General features: G+C 40.3%; 1 protein-coding gene across 4 annotated transcripts in view; it reads left to right on the plus strand.

Annotated features, from left to right (window-relative positions):
• The window catches only part of KIF13A (kinesin family member 13A), a 253,879-nt gene extending 235,786 nt beyond the window's left edge, over positions 1–18,093 (plus strand). For 2 of the 4 annotated variants that reach the window (XM_006860794.1, XM_006860795.1), the window contains 4 exons: positions 1,645–1,692; positions 2,978–3,083; positions 5,317–5,468; positions 13,248–14,378. In XM_006860794.1, the coding sequence (XP_006860856.1) occupies positions 1,645–1,692; positions 2,978–3,083; positions 5,317–5,468; positions 13,248–14,102 (1,161 nt within the window). In that variant the 3' untranslated portion in view covers positions 14,103–14,378. Of the gene's footprint in view, positions 1–1,644; positions 1,693–2,977; positions 3,084–5,316; positions 5,469–5,934; positions 6,040–13,247; positions 14,379–16,424 lie in introns of those variants that run through there. The other 2 variants (XM_006860796.1, XM_006860793.1) reach the window with 2 other exon arrangements.
• The last annotated feature ends 1,435 nt before the right edge of the window (positions 18,094–19,528 follow it).

The following is a 19,528-nucleotide window of genomic DNA, read 5'->3' on the forward strand; positions in this document are numbered from 1 at the left end:
GAAGAGATCATATTAATGGAAATAAATTAGGATAATGATAATGAACATGGTCTGCACATCAGTGCTTGTGGGATGCAGTTAAAGTTACATATGGAAGGGTTCATTAACCTTGTTATTGTTAAGTGCCATTGAGTCAATTCCAACTCACAGTGACCCTGTGTAGGGTTTCAGAGGAGCTGCTGATGGGATTGAACCACCGACCTTCTGATTCTAACTGACCTTGCGGTCCAGTGCATCCTGCAGCGCCACACCAGGACATTAATCTTAAATTCTGTTATTCCATTTATACACCAGACTACTGAACAGAAGAGAGAATAAAAGGTTATGAGAGCTACTAGTAATAAATTTAGGAGTCCTGGTGTGGTGCTGTGGGCTAATGCGTCAGTCATTTGAACTGCAAGGTCAGTGGTTCAAGCTCACCAGCTGCTCCTTGGAAACCTTATACAGGGTCGCTATGGGTCGGAATTGACTTGATGATATTTATCAACAATAAATACACATAACAACAATACCACTGGTGGACTGCTAAGAACAAGGTCGGCAGTTCAAATCCACCAGCTGCTCCTCGGGAGAAAGATGTGACTATCTGCCCCCGTAAAGACAAATAGCCTCAGAAACGCTATATAGGATTGCTGAGTCAAAATCAACTGTGGCAGTGGTTGGGGTGGGCTTAGTACAGAAGTCTAACAAATTTCAAGGAAGAAGGAAACAGCAGAGATTAGACCAAAGGTGTATGAGACAGTAGAGAGGTTCTGATAACGTGATAAAATGGACTGATCTCTAGTTAAGATTTATTTGGTGATGAAATGAGACTATGAAAGCAGACACAAATATTATTGGGAATAAGGAGGAAGGTGTTAGCATACATGGAATAGAGATTTTGACCTAAGAACAAGCCCATGACTAATATTATGCTAATAAATGTAAAAGCGTAAATTAAATGAAAATGTCTTGCAAAAATTAATCAAAAAGAAGTTATATTAAAAAAAAAAACAAAAAAAAACCCTGAATACTTGTGTAGCAGAAAGGAAGACCTAAACTCAGAAAAAAAAGACTGTGCTCATTGATGGGAACACACAGTATAAAAATATTGTCACTTCTCCAGAAATTGATCAATAAATTCCCAAAAGAGTGTTTTGTAGGACTTCAAAAACTTATCCCTAAGATCCCAGTGGAATACAGGGGTTGAGACTCTCATTTCTTAAATCTACACTGTAGAGCTGTCCATTGCTCGACAGAGTATACTTAAAACTAGTTACTGAAAACACTACACATGTCAGTACATGCTAGATGCAGTTGGAGTGCTACTTAGAGGGTATCTAGAGGCAGTAGCAAGAACATTCATGGCATCATAGTTTGTGATAGAAAAACATTAGAAGCAGTCTTGATGTGGATCAATGGAGGAAGAGAACAAATAAGTTAAACTGTTGAAGTGTATAGTAGGGTACCACTCATGTAAAGTATAGAGATATGCATGAGGATCATAAACCCCAAATTTAGGATAGTCATTACTGCTGGGATTGGAAAGAAAGACAGTCATTCAGGCTTCCACTTTATCTTTGACATTGTATTTCTTTTGGAAAAATAATTATGTCAAATGAATAAACCACATTGATTAAAAAAAAAAAAAATCATCTCTTTTAGGTCTCTTCAAGTCGACCAGACCTTACTGGCTTTGATGAAGATGATAAGGTGTGTCTATATGGTGTATCTAGGGCCCTAGCATGATATTAGCCTGGAAAGTCAGGGGAGTTTAGTGTTTTTTAAATCTCGGTGTTTGCCATCTAAAAGGCACACCATTCTCCCCACATCACCATTTCCAAGTCAAAATGCATGATGGGAAATTTGCTGTGCAATATACACATAATTGAATTAATATTTGCCTTTATGGGTCTAACCCAAAGAGCTGAATAAGGTATTACATCCACCATAGCAAAATCAAATGCTTTCATATAGATGAAATTAGTGATTTATAATTAAGGGCCATTTACAACATCATCTTTTCCAACAAGTATTTCTTTAATATGAACTGTATCTAAGTTACTCTACTAAGGATTGTGGACCATTCAAAAGGAATGAATGCAGATTATATCCACAATAATTTCAAACTCTAGTCCTTTGTTTTATTATTCAGCTCCGAAGAAATGGAAGTGATATACAAAAGGAGTTGCTTCCTTTTAAGTACGCCAATAGACAGTAGAAACATTTGAAAGTTTCTGAAACTTTTTAATCTCAGCTATACAAAGTGTAACCACACTACCTTGTTTGCCTAGGACACTTCCTGTCTCTATGACTACTACCCAGGCAAAATTTTAATAGAACTGTTTGATTCTCAAGGGTGATTTCATTTAGTCTTGAAGTTACTTAGTCACGCTAGCTGTATATCAAATTCATTAAAGTAGTTGCATCTATGGATAGAGAAATACAAATGGGACCATGCAGGGGTACAAAAGAGGATTCCATTATTTTACAATGATTTTGGAATCTTGGTCTGGCTCTGTAGGATAAGCACTGGCCTGCTAACCATAAAGTCTGCGGTTCAAACCCACCATCCACTCCTCGAAAACCCAATACAAGTTTGCTATGAGTCGTAACTGATTCAGTGACACAAAAATATAACAATTTTCTTAAATCTTAAGCAATTAAGATAAAATACTCATATTTATTCATTCTTTGTATAAGATAGTGTTTGTTTTGTTATCCAGTACTGTTTTTCACAAATAAAACGCCCATGTAAATAACATGCACATGCTTAGGAAATGAATGTTCAAGGGGGTTGGGCAGTTAACAACAAATCATAATGCGTGCATTGTTTGCTTAAAAATACGGTGCTTTTCTATGTGTTTTTTAAATATTTCATAATAAAGTAGGATATATGCCTGTATTAAAAAAGAAATACAAGAAGCCCAAGTCTGAGTTTCATTTCCTCATTTTAAATGGACTTAATTAAAGTTAACCCATCTTTTTTACCTTGTAGGGTTGGTCAGAGAACCACTTAGATGTGTCTGACTACAGCTCCAGTTACCAAGATATAGCATGTTATGGAACCTTACCCAGGGATTCACCTCGCAGGAGTAAAGAAGGTAGTATTGAGATTGTTTTTCAGTGACATTGCTTTAGAATTACTTAGGAAAAGTATGGCAAAAAAGTCTTTCATGGGCAACATAAGATATGAAGTTGAAATTCTAATTAACATCATGATTCAGACCTGCCTCCTTGAACAGACCGCATCATGTTCTGTTATTTGATTTATTTTTGCTCTCCCCCCAATGTATAGCCAAATATCAATAGTAAATTTTTGTAAAACACTTTAGAATTTTTCCAATTATTTTTTCAAACAAATCTTATTACATTACAGTTAGACTTCTTTCGTAATAACAGAAAATTTCTAAGTGTCATGTTGTTTTCCTCAAACTAAAGCGATTTTTAAGAAGACTATTTCACTAATTTCTAAAGCAATTTCAACAGTGATATCAGAAATGTGTTTATTTGGTGGCAGCATTATTGCCTAAATGTATAGTGTTCCACTGCCTTGAAAGAATGACATTCTTTGAATACGTAAATTAGCTGTTATGTTACCCATCATATTTTAGTAAGTAAGTGTTATTGTACCAAAGAATTGTAAAGAAAATATGAAATGGGGACAAGAGGCCCAGTAAACTAAGACATGAGTATAAGCAACAAAGAAGAATTGTCCTTCTGTAGTCAAATAGCACAGAATGGCTTAAAGAAAAAAGAGGCTTTTAAGAAAATTTTTACAGTATTTCAGACACCTGCTATCTACAGACAGTAAAAGATACAAAAGAGTGCTATAAAATGTAACTGGAAGTAAGACACGTAGAAAGTAAGACATGGAATGATTTAGTGCCAAAACGTGTGTAGAGATCGTAAGAACTCTGAGGATTCAGCTAAAGGGAAAAATGGTCTAGTAAATGACACTCAAGGTATATCTTGAAAACCGAAAAACAACCCATTCCCATCAAGTCAATTCAGACTCACAGAGATCCTGTAGGACAGCGTGGAACTGCTCCCATAGGGTTTCCAAGACTGTGATCTTGACACAGACAGAGCTGGCTGGTGAGTTCAAACTGTTCCCATTTTGGTCAGCAGTGAAATTCTTAGCCACTGAGCCACCAGGGCTTCTGTGTCTTAAAAAGTATGTGGAGAATTTGGTGTCTGTTTTTTTGTTTTGTTTTGCTTTGCTGCTTGTTTTTTTTTCAGGTTGACCAGCCCTTTAGTTAAAGTGTTGCTTGTGGAGAGGTAGCAGTTCCCATTGACTGACATACCCGATGGTGCACGTGCGCATGTGTGGATTACCACTCCATGCGTTATGTTCTAGAATGCAGCTTTTCATTTGCACACAGGGCTGTGGTAGAAGTGTTTTTCTTTGTTTGTATGGTTTTTTCCTAGGCTTTTTTTTTTTTTAAAGAATTTATAGGTTTATCTGTTGTTTTTTCATTGTGGTAAACTATATATAACATACATAGTTTACCGCAATTGAAAAAAATAAACCTATAAAGTCACAAAAACTTTCTGAAAAGCTGGTCAACCCTGGGACTGGCATTGGGGAACGATGACATGACGTCCTGATGTTGCACTGTAGGGTAGCTAATGACTGCTAACCATAAGATTGGTGGTTCATACCCAACAGCCACTTGGAAAAGCTTATACAGCGATGCTATGAGTCAGAACTGATTTGATGGCACTTCACAACAGCAACAACAAAACACAACATATAATCTGCCACTTTAATGTTTTAAAAACATCTTTTAAATGTACAGTAAATGTCATTTAGCAAACCCATAATGTTGTAAAACTGCCACCACTATTTGTTTCCAAAATAATATCACCCTAAACAGAACTCTGCCTATTCAACAGTAACTTTCCACTCCCCCAATCATTGCCCTTGGTAACTACTCATCTACTTTCTATCTCTGTGCATTTGCCTAATGTAGATACTTCATATAAATGGGATCAAACACTATTTGCCCTTCTGTATCTCCCGTACTCATAGTCCACTCAACATAATACTTTGAAGGGTCATCCATGTTGTAACATACCAGAATTTCATCTCTCTTTATGGTGCAAGATATTTCCTTGCATACCACATTTTGTGTATCCATTCATCTGTGGATGCACAGTTGGGTTGTTACCACCTTTTGCCTCTTGTGAATAGTACTGCAATGAACATTGGGCTACAGTATCTGTTTGGGTCCCTGTTTTCTACTGTTTGGCACATATTTCCAGAATTATTTCTATTCTATTCCTCTGCCTCTGGTAAAGTCATGTTTGCTTTTTTTTCTTGGTCTTCTCTAGGTTGCACATCAGAGAATCCTCATGCCTTAATGGTCAGCCCTTTTAAAGCATTCTCTCCTCAGCCACCAAAGTTTTTCAAACCCCTCATGCCTGTAAAAGAAGAGCATAAGAAAAAGACAGCTCTTGAGACCAGGCCTCTTCTAAGCCAGGAGGTAAGTGCTTCTCTTGTCTGTACTACGCAAAATAGCAAGGCTCATGGCGTTGCTTGTGGAGAAGTAGCAGTTCCCATTGACTAACATACCCGATGGTGCATGTGGGCATGTGTGGATTACCACTCATTTGCACACAGGGCTGTGGTAGAAGTGTTTTCTTTATATGATTTTTTTCTAGGCATTTTTATTTATTTTTAATCTTTCACGTGAGAAAGAGATGTTTCTTAGACGTTTGGAAAATATTGAAGTTGTTTTTTTTTTTCATTTGATGAAGTCACTACAGAGCTCATGTAGTCTTGTCAGATGTCTTCAGTGGTTTAACTCCAGCCTGCAGAATTGTTTGCTGCACGACTGTCCTGTAATCAAAGTGTTTGCATTGCTTTTCTAACTTGCATGTACTTAATAATGTATTTTCACTGTCGTCGTCTTTTGTGTGTGATGCATCTATGTGTCTTAACCTTTGCAGAGCATGCCTCCATCTCAGGCGCATAACCCTGGCTGCATTGTAGCCTCAGGAAGCAATGGCAGCAGCATGCCAGTAGAACACAATAGCAAACGTGAGAAGAAGATTGTAAGTTTGGAACCATTTCTGTCCTGTTGCCTGGTGGTGGGTTTCAAGCCCTTTCACAGACAATCATCCAAACACTTTAGAAGAAATTAAGATGTGCATTGAGTGTTTGCTTGACAAAAAAAAAAAAAAAAGAGAGAGACTTTAAAATTCACATTCATTAACTAACGAAATTTTGCATGCACGTAGCCATGACCAGTGATTTTGGTTTATTCGTCTGTTTTAAAAAGGGGGTGGGGGAAACAGGCACGTTTAATGATTTTAGTCTTTATGAAATTGTAACAGAGAGACCACTTTTACTGCTCTTGAAATATTTCTAATGTACTTATACATATTGCCAGATTCTGAAGTTAATCTACCTAGAGGAGTTGAATTTACTTGGAGTAAGTAATTCCACATTTCACCGTGGGTCTGTTTCAAAGCTTTTTATGTTGCTTGATGCTACTGCCAAGATGATTCTGTAGTTTGTGGCCGCAGCATTCCATCATGACCCATGAACACCTCCTTTTAAACTAGTTGGCAAAATAAACCCTAACCTGCGCAGGTGTTGGCCTTGCTCTCAGGATGGCTAGTGTGTATTTCACCATAGATAGGTTAAAACTCTACCTGCAAAACCTCATTCCCCATCACTTGGTTTTTAAATTACAATGACAAGAAATGGTTTTTAAAACACTGTATACTTAGTACTAAGGAGCTCTGGTAGCGTAGTGGTTACGAATCGGGCTGCGAACCTTAAGGTCAGCGGTTCGAAACTACCAGCCGCTCCGCGGGAGAAAGATGAAGCTTTCTACTCCCGTAAAGATTTACACCCTCGGAAACCCTGTACAGGGTCGCTATGGGTCGGACCCGACTCGATGGCACTTAACAACAACAACAACATACTTAGTACTGAGTCCTGGTGTGGCTCTGTGAAGTAATGTGCGGGACTGCGAAGTCAGTTTGAATCATAAGGTCAGCGGTTCAAGTTCACCAGTCACTCCTCAGAAACCCTATAGAGGGTTGCTATGGGTCAGAACCGACTCAGTGGCACCTAACAACAACAATACCTTGTATGCTCTAGGTTATAAATTGGTGGTGGTGGTATGCCATGGAGTCAGTTTCAACTCATAGCAACCCTGTACAGGGTTTCCGAGGCTGTAAATCTGTACTGGAACAGAAAGCCTCATCTTTCTCCATTGGAACCGCTGGTAGTTTCAAACTAGCTGACCTTAAGGTTAGCAGCCCGACTTGTAACCACTACGCTACCAGAGCTCCTTACTAATTAGCCCTTAATTTAAAAAAGAAAGGTTCATTTGCATTTTCTCAAGCCTTGAAAGAATTCTCTAATTCTGCTACAGCTTATACTTTTATGTGGCATCCTAGGTTTGGGAAAGGTAAAGCCAGCTTTTGAAGCCATTAGGCTATTGAGTGTTTATCTCCTGTGCTGGGCAGAGTGTGGGAAGTATCCTGTGCCTAGTTCACCCTGCTGCATTCATTCCAAAGGCTGATAGTGCAGAGGTCCTTTACCAGCATCAAGACGTGCTGCTACGGCACCGTGTGAAACTAACAGAACTTAATTGGGATGAGCAATTGGCCTTATACCTGCATGCTAGTGGGGTTTAAAAATGACCTTCCCATTCGTAATGCACACGAAGAAAAAGAGGAAACCCACCAGTCCCTCTCCATACTCTCCATTCAACTATCCCAAAGCCCCCCTCCTCATTCCTGATGGGAACGCATAAGCCTATCATCAGCTCACCTTTCATCTCTCTAGATCTGAATGAACTGCTCTGACTTGTCCTTGATCGCTGTCTGCTTCGTTCATAAGGGCAGCAGCCTGGGATAAAACGGTCAAGCGCTAGTTTCTTCCCCCTTCAGATTCTCTGACTTATGACCTTGATGCACAGGCACTAAATTTAAACCTAATTTAGAAATACACTTTGGTTCAAGACAGCATAACTATCAAGACACTGCTGAGTGAGTCTTCACGGGGCTGGTCCCCAGATACTTTCACAGTTCACAGAAGTTGCCTTGAAATTATTTCTTGAGTATCATTTGAATACGTTTAAATTTAAAACAAACAATAACAACAACAACAAAAAAACTTAGGCTTTCTGCTAGCAGAGGGGAGTGTGGATCCAGATTCTCTTGACCCAGGAAATTTCAAGCAGCAGTTAAACTAACGTGACCAAATATTAACATGAAGCCCACCAAGTAGGTTTGGGTGGTACCATGTTCCTTGCTGGGTCCTTAGCTTAAGACACCTGCCTCCACTCTCCTGAGAATACTGGCGCACTGAGCAGTCTACTGGACTGTTCAATTTCCAGGTACAGCTTCTCCACGACATTTTGGTAGATTTTAGGTGCATAGTTTGTGTGGCCTGAGATCCCAGTTTCTCTTTGGGAAACTTTATTTCCCTTCTTATAAACTGTTTTCTTCCTTTGTTTCTAATTCACTTTCCTTTGCTTTGCTGTCTACTCTTGAAAAATCAAAGGGTGAATGAGTGATCCAGAATGAGTAAAGTAGTGTGAAATCATTTTTGAGAATATCAAGACATTGTTCCAGTTGTATATATACGTTTTTGTTTTTGTTTTTTACCCACCTTACTACTGTATCTGCACGGTCCTCTTTTAAGACTCTTTCAACAGCATATAGAAGTGGAAACAGGTTTAGATGCATTGAGTGACTTGCCCAATGCTGTACTGAGTGTTAAAAAAGGAGGAGCCCCATCCTGCAGTAGAATTGGGCTGACTCCAGTCCCTCCTGCTGCTTCCTAAGTGAGTGTAGTTTCTAGGAGATCCTGCTGTGGCGCCTTGCTAACAACCTGCTTCCCACTCCTAAGTACCATGGACAGAACTACTGGTAGTCAGGAAACAGACCATCTCTGAAGAACACAGACTTATGTAGTAGGAGTGAAAATTAAGTGAATCTCCTTGCAAAGAGTCACTGTTTTTAATGTCACTTTTGATCCCTTTTTTAAATCAAAGTGTTTTGTCTGTAGGTAAATATCAGCTGCACAAGTTAAATTGCAAAAAGCAGATCATGAAAAACAAAACCGAGGGAATGGAAGCAAATGCTGTTAAATGATGATGCATGGTGGGGATTGTAATCATTGCAATCAAACAAATATGATAGGATCAATGTAAAGCTGATGTTCTCCCATGTAAACTATCACTCAATTCACAATATATATATATATTTTTTTAAAGCAAATCATTAAGACTAGCTTTAGCGAGAAGTCCAGGTGTGGCACTGTGAGTTAATGAGCTGGACTGCAAGGTCGGTTTGGACCACAAGATCAGCAGTTCAAGCTCACCAGCCACTCCTTGGAAACCCTTGGAAACCCCATATAGGGTCACTATGAGTCAGAACTGACTTAACGGCACTTAACAACAACAACGATGACAGATATAGAGAAGCTTGAGAACTTGACTCAATTGTTGCGGAGGGTGTTAACTCTTTATTTCTGTCTTCATGGAAGGTGTTTATGTTAGTCTTCTTTAAGACACAAATGCTGTATATAGATTTAACCAAACTACCTGAACATACAGTTTAAGTCAATTAAGTTTTCTCTTGTCTCCTCAAAGGTAATAAATTGATAAGCTTACAGTCTCCCTCTAAAAGTTGGAAATTGTTTCATCTCTACTAAACTTTTTACTGGAATAAGTTATGCCTACTCCTTTCTCTTAGGGTTGTTTATTCCCCATTCCTATATGCATTACTGAGGAGCCTTGGTGGCACAGTGGTTAAATATTGGGCTACTAACTGAAAGGTCGACTGTTCAAACCTACCAACTGCTCTGTGAGAGAAAGATATAGCAGTCTGCTTCTATAAAAGATTATAGCCTTAACCCTAGGGGCAGTTCTACTAGGTCACATAGGGTCACTACGAGTCATAATTGACTCTGTGGCGGTGGGTTTTTGTTTTTAGTTTTTATTGTGATTGAGTGATAGTTTACATGGGAGAACATCAGCTTTACACTCATCCTATCATATTTCATTTCATTGCAATAATTACAATCTTCTCCATGCATCATCATTCAACAGCATTTGCTTCCATTCCCTCTGGTTTTTTTTGTTTTGTTTTTTTAGATGTACACTGAAGCACTCAGGAATATCCAACTATTTAAACAACCAAAGGGTACACTCCGCAAGCCCACCCCCCTGGCTGTCAACACACAGCCCCTCTCCCTCCCAGAGTCCAGGGTCCCCAGTTGCTCCATCTCTCCACATCATCATGTCTGCCTCCATTTCTGGCTTCCCTGCTTCTCTGGATAGGGTCCCACTCTCCGCTTTTCTCCCTTGATGGTCCCAGGGTCCACCGCTCCTGGACTGCAAGATCAACCACTCCCTCCTTTTGTTACAAAACATCTACCTTTACAGTTGCAACAATCACAATCAGTCCTGATAGCAATTATTCACTATTGAACCACAAGAGTCTTATCCCTATCTCCTTTCACCAATCCCATCTAGACAGGTTGGAAACCACTCAGTAAAGATATTCTACCTTCCTCCACACCCTCTAAAACTGAACTCCCTCTTGAAAACTTGTAAGTCAGTCACTTAGTACCTTTATTGCCCCCCATTTTAGGTAGCCAGTGTCTAATGTGACAGTGGATTTTAAGTGTATTTCTCCCTATTTGCACTGTTTTACTACATTCATTCTAATCCTGTAAGGATAATTTTTTATCTTTGTGAGTATTATAAACTTATGACTGATTATCTCCTTTAGCAAAGTTGTATTTTTGGATAACTTATACTTTACCTTTCCTTAAGGAGTCCTGGTTACATAGTGTGTTAAGCGCTGGACTGCTAACAACAACAAAAATACCAGAAATTCAAACCCACCACCTGCTCCACAGCAGAGAGAAGGAAGTCGGCTTCCATAAAGACTCACAGCGTCAGAAACCCTATGGAGCAATTCCACTCTGTCCTATAGAGCTACACAGTCAGAATCCATTAGAAGGCCATGCGTTGGGTGTGGTTGTGCCTTTCCTCAGACTTTAGAAGAGAGGACTTCAGGCACAAATTACTAATTATCATCAACTCATTGCCTCTGAGCTGGTAACAACTCGTAATCACCCAGTAGGACAGAGTCCCCTATGGGGGTTTCCACAGCTGTAATCTTTACAGAAAGGAGCTCTGGTAGTGTCGTGGTTACAAATCAGGCAGCTAACTTCACAGTTAGCAGTTCGAAACTACCAGCTGTTACGTGGGAGAAAGATGAGGCTTTCTGCTCTCGTAAAGATTTACAGCCTGAGAAATCCTGTGCGGGGTCTCTATGAGTCGGAACTGACTCCACAGCACATAACAACAACAATCTCTACAGAAGCAGAAGTCTTTCTCTCACAAAGCTGTTGTTGGGTTCGACCCAGCAGCCTAGCATTAGCATTACCATTGGCAGCCTAGCACCTAACCGCTGTGTCAGCTGGGCTTTTTTTGCTTTTTAATGGCGCTTCCAGTTTTCAGTTTAGGATACAGCCAAAGATAAGACAGCAAGAGCTTAGTGTTGCCGCATTTGTTTGTTTTTTTTGTTTTGTTTTTGGCTATCTTATGAGAAGCTATCAAATTCAACAGACGGAATTTGTGTTTATTTGTGAACAATCACCTGCCATTTGTATGGATTGATCAATTTCTTCAAGGTTGTGATATCACCTTAATTAGTAAGCCTTACTAGTAAACATCACAACTCCGTGAGGACTAGGACCTTGTCTGTTTTGCTCACCATTGATATTTCCAGGGCTTGTCTTCCACCAAATGTAAGGAGCCCTGGTGTGTCACTGTAGGATAAGCACTGGACTGCTAACTGAAAGGTTGGTGGTTCAAACCCACCAGCCACACCTTGGAAATCCTATATAGGGTCACTATGAGTTGGAACCGACTCAACGGCACTTAACAACAATAACCAATTTTTTTTTTTCCCCATAGAGGTGCTGGTACCCACTTTTGCATATATGCTGATCTTTATAAACAGCTCTTTGATGAAGCAAGGAGATTTTCATTTAAACTTTTCTGCCTTCCTTACCTTTTAGCCAAATCCTCTATTTGTATTTCTCAAGAAACGTAGAAAACTGTAGTGATCACTTTGGATGTTAGTATCTTGCAGACTTGCTGTTTAACATACTACTAATGATGGGTGTTGGGATTGTGCTCTTTGCCATTTGACTGCTAAAGTCTTTGTTTTATTGTCCTTCTCCCCCCCCCCCCCCCCATCTAATAGCTCAGAAACTTAGCACAATCACCTGAATTGCTTGTTCTCTGTTTTCCAATGTGAAGGCTGTAAGAACAGACAGAGATAATGGAATTAGGTGTTGCCCAGTTGCCACTACTGATTGCACTAACAGGGGTCACATTAGAAGGTCCTCAATAATAGAGTGTGAGAAAAATATGGAACAAAACTCACAATTATATGAAAGGGCAGGGTTACTGGTAGGATAGAAGCTGGTGGAACACCCAAGACTATGACCCTTAGTCACCCCTCAGGCCTGAAATTAAATTTATCCACCACCACCCCAGCCAAACAATAGACAGTTCTGTAAGGTGAACAATAGCAATAGGGTGGTACATACTTCTTACAATGATCAGCCATGTGAGAACAAAAGAGCAGTCCTTCACCCAAGGACTAAATTCAAAAGGCAGGAAGTGGATAGAAAGGGAGAATAGAAACTGGGACACCCAGGGAGGAAGTGGGATAAGTGATGTTACACTTTGGGAGTTGCAGTCAATGACATGAAATGTGTATGAATATTTGAATAGAAAACTGATTTGCTCTGTATACCTTCACCCAATTCCCAATAAGTAGTTAAAATAAAAATAGAAAGCTTTAAAAAACAAACAAATGAAGAGCTGGTCCCCTCCGCCTCTCTGGCTGTTCTTCTGCCCATTTAACAAGAAAAGGGAAGATACCATAGTGGAAAACAAATCATGAGTTAGGATTTAAGCCCAGTACACTGTCCGTTTCATTCAGTCTCTTAAACCAACAGAAGGGGAATGTTTTCAAATTAGCATCAAATGAACACGAAAGAAAGGAATCTTGTTCATGTTAGTTGATAATGGGTTTATGCTCACAGGTTTCTGAGAATTTACCTGTGTAGCTCAGATAACTTGTGACCAAACTCAGAAAGAAGATAAATACTAAACGCATGAATGTGAATCACTTTAATATGAAGTATTTAGTTTCAACAATGCAGTTCTATAAGGAGTCCATGACTGATTTTTGCTTCTTTTCTATAGGACTCAGAAGAGGAGGAAAATGAGCTGGAAGCTATGAACAGGAAGTCGATAAGCTCACAGCCTTATGTACCTGTGGAGTTTGCTGACTTCAGTGTTTACAATGCTAGCTTGGAGAACAGGGAGTGGTTTTCTTCTAAAATTGATTTGACAAACTTACGGGCCTTGGAGAAAGAAGTGTCCCGTAGCCCTACCACCAGCAGTATTACCAGTGGCTACTTTTCCCACAGTGCCTCCAATGCCACTCTGTCTGACATGGCGGTCCCTTCTAGTGACAGCTCAGATCAGCTGGCCATTCAGATGAAGGGTGCAGATGCCCTTGAGCTGAATTCTGCACTATCACTTGTGCATGAGTACAGACCGGCCTCGAACAAAGAGCTGACGGAACCAGAACGAGGCTTGGTAAAGGATAAATTAATCATGGTGCCACTCAAGGAAAACAGTGCCTTAGCCAAAGGGAGCCCATCATCCCAAAGCATCCCTGAGAAAAACTCCAAAGTACCTTATAGGACTGGCTCCTGTTCAGAACTCGAGGTCTGCCCCAGCAAAAATGGCCCGCCGGCCAGGGAATTTCCCCCCAGGGAGGTGACGGTGGAACATACCACAAACATCCTGGAAGATCATTCTTTCACAGAGTTCATGGGTGTGTCCGAGGGAAACAATTTTGATGGTTTGACGGATTCTTCTGCTGGAGAACTTTTGAGAAGGAAGAACCTACCAAACAAAACTGACAGTAAGGGTATCTCAGATGGACTGCAGGACCCTGGCCAAATGCATTCCGCATCAGACAGTGACCAGGTAATGAACTCAGGGGGCGGGTGGCGCTTTGGATTCTGTGCTATCAATGAGCACGCCTAGTTGTGTAGCACCCCCTACAGGTGTGCACCCACTAAGTAGGAAACACTCATTCAGATGTTTCTGACAGGGAAGATAGGCCTGCTTAGGGAACAAGCTCCCTTCCTGCTCTATAGGAAATCAGATTTGCTTTGGGAATCAAAGTTGGGGACATAAAATACATAGGACCAGTGGATTTTTTAACTGGCCCAAGGGTTGTTGAATTAAAGGTAGAGATGGGTAAGGATCAATCCTCATATTCATTCCCTGAGGTATTTACTTACATTTGTGTTCCTGGCACAAATAGTGAAACGCTCAGAGAATAGCCAGAATATTGGTGATTCAAACCCACCCAAAGATACCTCAGAGGACAAGCTTGGTGATCTGCTTCTATAAAAGGTCACAGCCTTGACGGCCCTATGGATCACAATCCTACTCTGCACACATGGAGTTACCATGAGTCAGAATTGACTTAGCAGGAACTAACCCTAACAACCCTGAGGTAGTCTGCGGCATCTCCCATATTTCAGCAAATCTGTGATTTCTCTGATGGCTCAATGTACCACTATTTTATGTATTGTTAACAAAGAAAAGGCTGCCAGTTAAACTGCATCGTGTCATCTGTCGTATGACACATACGATTTTCACATGATGGAATTCATCTTACAATAGATGAAATACAGTCATTTGGTACCAGTACAAGAGCAGGCCTCAAAAATGTTTATAGATAAATGGAATGAAAAGATAATGGGGAAAAAAAAAAAAGATAATGAAATTCTTCCACAGACTGTTTGAAGACCCCCTCATAGGTGAAAAAGTATTTTAGAGATACAGACTCCTGAGTGGGCCATTTCTATTCACCCACATTTACCTTGTTAACTTCCATGCCTAGCTGTCTCTGTGTAAGGGGCTAGGAGAGCCATGGTATATGTGTAAAGATTTCCCTTTTTGGCTCAGAAAGTTACCATTCCAGTTTGATGGGGTTTCCCTCAGTTCTGTGGAGTTTCCACACTACCCTCTTAAGCTTTTCTCCCTGCTTTTGATACTTTGGTTGCTCTACTGCTGTGAAACCAACTGGAGTCTCACGGTAAACTTATGTGCAATGCTGTGGATCTGGCCATTGTGATCCATAGAGTTTTCATTGGCTGAGTTTTAGAGAAGGAGATTGCAAAGTCTTTTACCATTGTCCTTCAGCATCATAGCAACACACAAGCCTCACGCTGACAGGTGGCAGCTACACAGTTGTTCCAGGAGTTGAACCCTGGTCCTCCTGGTCCCCTGTCTGGAAGGGGATCCATGTCCCTTGCTTCTGATGGTTGTTAAGTGCAGTTGAGTTGGTTCTGACTCACAGTGAACTTATATAGTGTTTCTGAGGAGCACCTGGTGAGTTTGAACCACTGACCTTTGTGGTTCAAACCGACCCTTCGGTCCAGTGTGCGGTCACTTATACAGCATACTCATTTGTAAAACCTGACAAACCCTGAACAGTGATATCTTACAATAAGGAAAAAGATTTCTTTCTCCCACCAAAATGAAGATTATAATAGTTCTCATCACTGTTTTTACAAAGTAAACATTAATTTTTCATATATCATCTTCAGTCCTGAAGCCAAGTCAGCATGGCTGACCTGCATCAGCTTTTCAGTCATTCTTCCAAGAAGTTCGTAGTCAAGGCCTCTTACTTCGCCCTAAAGCAATGCTCCTTAAGTATTTATTAGAGTGTTAGCATGGGTATTGGAGACAATTCCTGGTGTTACCCTCCACCCCCAAGATTTTCTTCAGGATATTTTGAACACGGTTAATAACGTTTACACACACACTAACACACCCAATAAACAAGAAAATTCCCTGTTTAGCTTTCCAAAAAGTTCCAGAATAACGCGTCCCTGCCAAAACCCTTGACTTAGAAACGGCATTTATAAAAGCATGGGATAATGGCCTATGGTGATTTTTTTTTTCCCCCCCTTCATTTTTAAAATATAATCCACTTCCTTACTTTTTACCTGCTGTGTTTGTAATTCAAGAGTTTTTAAGGTCACCTGAGAACTTTTGAAAGTACTAATTTTATTAGATCATTTGTTCTCTGAAATGTCTTAGTGTGTGGGCCCACAGTCACATTTTTTTGTAAACAGCAGGTGTTGCTTTCATTAATTTTGCCCACAGTGTTACTATGGGCCTATGGTTCTCCCTTGTCTAATGTGAATTCCAGAACTGAGTTCCATAATAGACCCTATCCCACTGGGTCACTTTGGAAGAGATACCCTCGGGTATGAGGGTATGGGAATGGTGGGGTGGGCCAGGAATATAGTGATGAGAACTTGAGCTCATGGCACCTCTGCCTTCCAGGGGACCACAGCGACTGCAACTGCGCGGTGAGGGCAGCGAGCACTTCAGACCATTGCTCGGCGGCCATCTTTGTTCCACTGGCCAATCACCAGCTCCATCTTTAAAACATGCTGCGACCCAGCCCAACTTTAGACCAGCTCTGGCTTGGAGAAGCAAGCCCACATCCGTCCCCCTTGCAAATGGGGCAAGTGGCACTTTGTCACTTGGTGAATCGACAGCCTGTGCTTTTTCCAGAAAGCAAGAGAACCGAAAATCCTGGATTCATTGGCAGTATTTTTGTTTGCACTTCCTACACACCCCTACTGTGTAGAAACCTCCACATATTTGAACGAGTAGTCTTTATTCTTCTACGACTTTAATCAATTCTTACTGTAGACTCTGGAGTTTAGTACTCTAATTTTTTATATATATAAATAATATATATAATGTATATGAAATGTGTATCTATAGTTTGTCTGTCTGGAGACAGACATGGCTGCACACTAAAATGCAGGTAAAGGTGAATTATAGAAAATTATAAGGTACTGGACTTTGTTACAAACCAACATGGGCAATCTCTTACATGCAAACAGATGGATAATATTCTATTGCATAAGAATGAGGTTGCACTCCCTCTTTGCAGAAAAGGTTACAGAATGCTGTTCTTTATAACCAAAGAACTTACATAAGACTGAACGTTTTTGGTGTCCACTCTTGTTTTTTTATGTGTGTACATAAATGTTTGACTGCAAGTTTGGTGCCATACTTCGCTTGGCTACTGAGCCACGCGCTGCCGTTCTCTGTCCTCTGTTTCATAAGCACACTGAAAAATTTCACAATTATATTCTTTGGTCTTCCACCTGGCTGCCACCTGCTGACTTGACCTTGTATTATACCTTTTGACAATGCCTGGGGCTCCCCTTCCTGTATCTCTCAGTACATTGGTGCAGCCCAGCCAGGCAGGTAGAATGCAGAGAACAGTATTACTGTAAGAAAACAAAAAGACATACCAAGAGTTGGGTGGGAAGGGGGTAGGGTATTGATTTGGGGACTTTTTGCGTGTTTTTTGTTTGGGGTTAGTAAAATGGTGTGGTGTGGTTCTGCCATTGTTGTTATTTTTACTGAATTCTAGACAATGTGGGAGGAGATGGGTTGAGCTCTTCACGGGTGTATACTTAGTTGTGTCTGCAGGAGATAATGACTATAGTTGACCCTGCCCTGCTGTCCATGGCTTCATTTGTAAAATTCTCCTACTGATGGTGATGTGGGAGGATTATGTGTGTGGACTTTATGACACAAGTACTTTCTGTATGTGTTCTGTAGATGCCTGTACAATTGTGGGTGTACAGCTATAAAATGTATCGTGCGAGCGAGCGGGAGTACAGTTTGCTGTACCTTTTACCTGGAAGTTCCTAGCATCAGTGAGGAAGACATTGGAGACCTTAATGAAAAGCTGCTGTTCATAATTTTTGTGTATAGTGAGCTGACTGTAGTATTTTACTATTGTCTGTTTAAAGAAAGAAAAAAAAGCTGTAATTTATATCCTTTTTCAATTTTATTGTATTTAATTGGTACAGATTTTTGTGTGTTTTAGAATACAAATGGTTTAATTCAAAATTTAAAACCATCACTTGTTGGTCTTTAATAACTCTGCCATTCGTTTCAGATCAAATTCTAATTTACCATATTTTTACATATGCATGGCCCTGTAGCATTAAGTAATATGTATAGCTAGCTTTTTTTTTGTTGTTTTGATTTTTGAGGGTCTGCTGTTTGCTTAGGTCCCTTGACCATGGGTAATGCAAACGGCTGATGTTCTAGCGATAACCTAAAGCTTGGCATTTCAAACCCATCTTTTTTTGATGAGTGTCACCACGGTGGTCTGCGTCCATGGAGCAGTCCTGCTCTGTAACACTTGGGGTTGCCATACATTGGAACTCAACTTGGTGATAATAGGTTTGGTCTTTTGGTTACAGTATGTTAGATACTGTTCCATGAATTTGGTATTTATTACCTCATGTAGTCCTCATAGTAACTGATACCTAAGGTACTGTTGTTATTAAGCATTTGACAAATGGGAAATGAAGGCAGAGGGATGTTATTGATTGGAAGCAAGTGGCAAAGTCAAAATTCAGGTGTTCTGCCGGTGAGGGTGACAGGTAATAGGGCCTCGCAAAAGGACTGGCACCTTTAGAGAGCAGAAGATGTTGAATATTCCCAAGTTCCAGACTGAGCAATGTTCAGTGGGGCAGCTGGCCACGATGCACTTTAAAGATCGTCATGAAACTTAAACAAGTTTAGAGCAAATAGCAGTGCCTTTCGAACCATGGAAGAGTGGTAACAATAAACCTAATATGAATTTTTTTAATTAAAAAAAAAGTATTATGACCGGATAAAAAATGAAAACAGCTCAATTGTTCACAACAGCTTTTCTGAAGCCATCAAGAATTCACTATGGTCAGATCTGACTCGACGGCACTTAACAACAACAACAACAACAACAATTATGCTGAGCAAGTTCCAGCAGCCACTCCACCAGAGAAAGATGAGGAATTCTACTCCACAAAAAAAAGATTAAAAGCCTTAGAAACCCTATTCAGGGTCGCTATGAGTCAAAATTGACTACACAACACTTAACGGCAACAATTATGTTCAGAAAATAATCCAAGAATGAGGATGGCGAGACTTCATCTCCCGTATTTTAGACATGTTGTCAGGAAGAAATCAGTTCCTAGAGAAGCACATCATTCTTGGTAAGATGAAAGTCAGTGAAAAAGAGAAAGAATCCCCAAAGAGATGGATTGACACACTGACAGCAGCAGTGGACCCAAACTTAACAATTGTGAGGATGGTGTAGGACCAGACAGTGTTTTGTTCTGTTGAGCATAGGGTTGCTCTGCATCGGAACCAACTTAAGGGTACCTAACAGGAACATCCTGCATAGTAGAGTGGCTTATATAGGGTACCAGGGGAAAATAGGAGAGGTAGAAACCCCCAGATGTATTTGAGTTTTTTTCAAAATGGAAAGGAAAAAGCAGGTATTTACTGTTTAGATTACCTTCCTGGTGTGGCGCTGTGGGTTAATATGCCAGACTGCGAAGCCGTTTGAACTGCAAAGTCAGCCA

The sequence above is a fragment of the Chrysochloris asiatica genome, unplaced genomic scaffold (genome assembly GCF_000296735.1).
Source record: "Chrysochloris asiatica unplaced genomic scaffold, ChrAsi1.0 scaffold00040, whole genome shotgun sequence".
Classification (NCBI taxonomy): Eukaryota; Metazoa; Chordata; class Mammalia; order Afrosoricida; family Chrysochloridae; genus Chrysochloris; species Chrysochloris asiatica.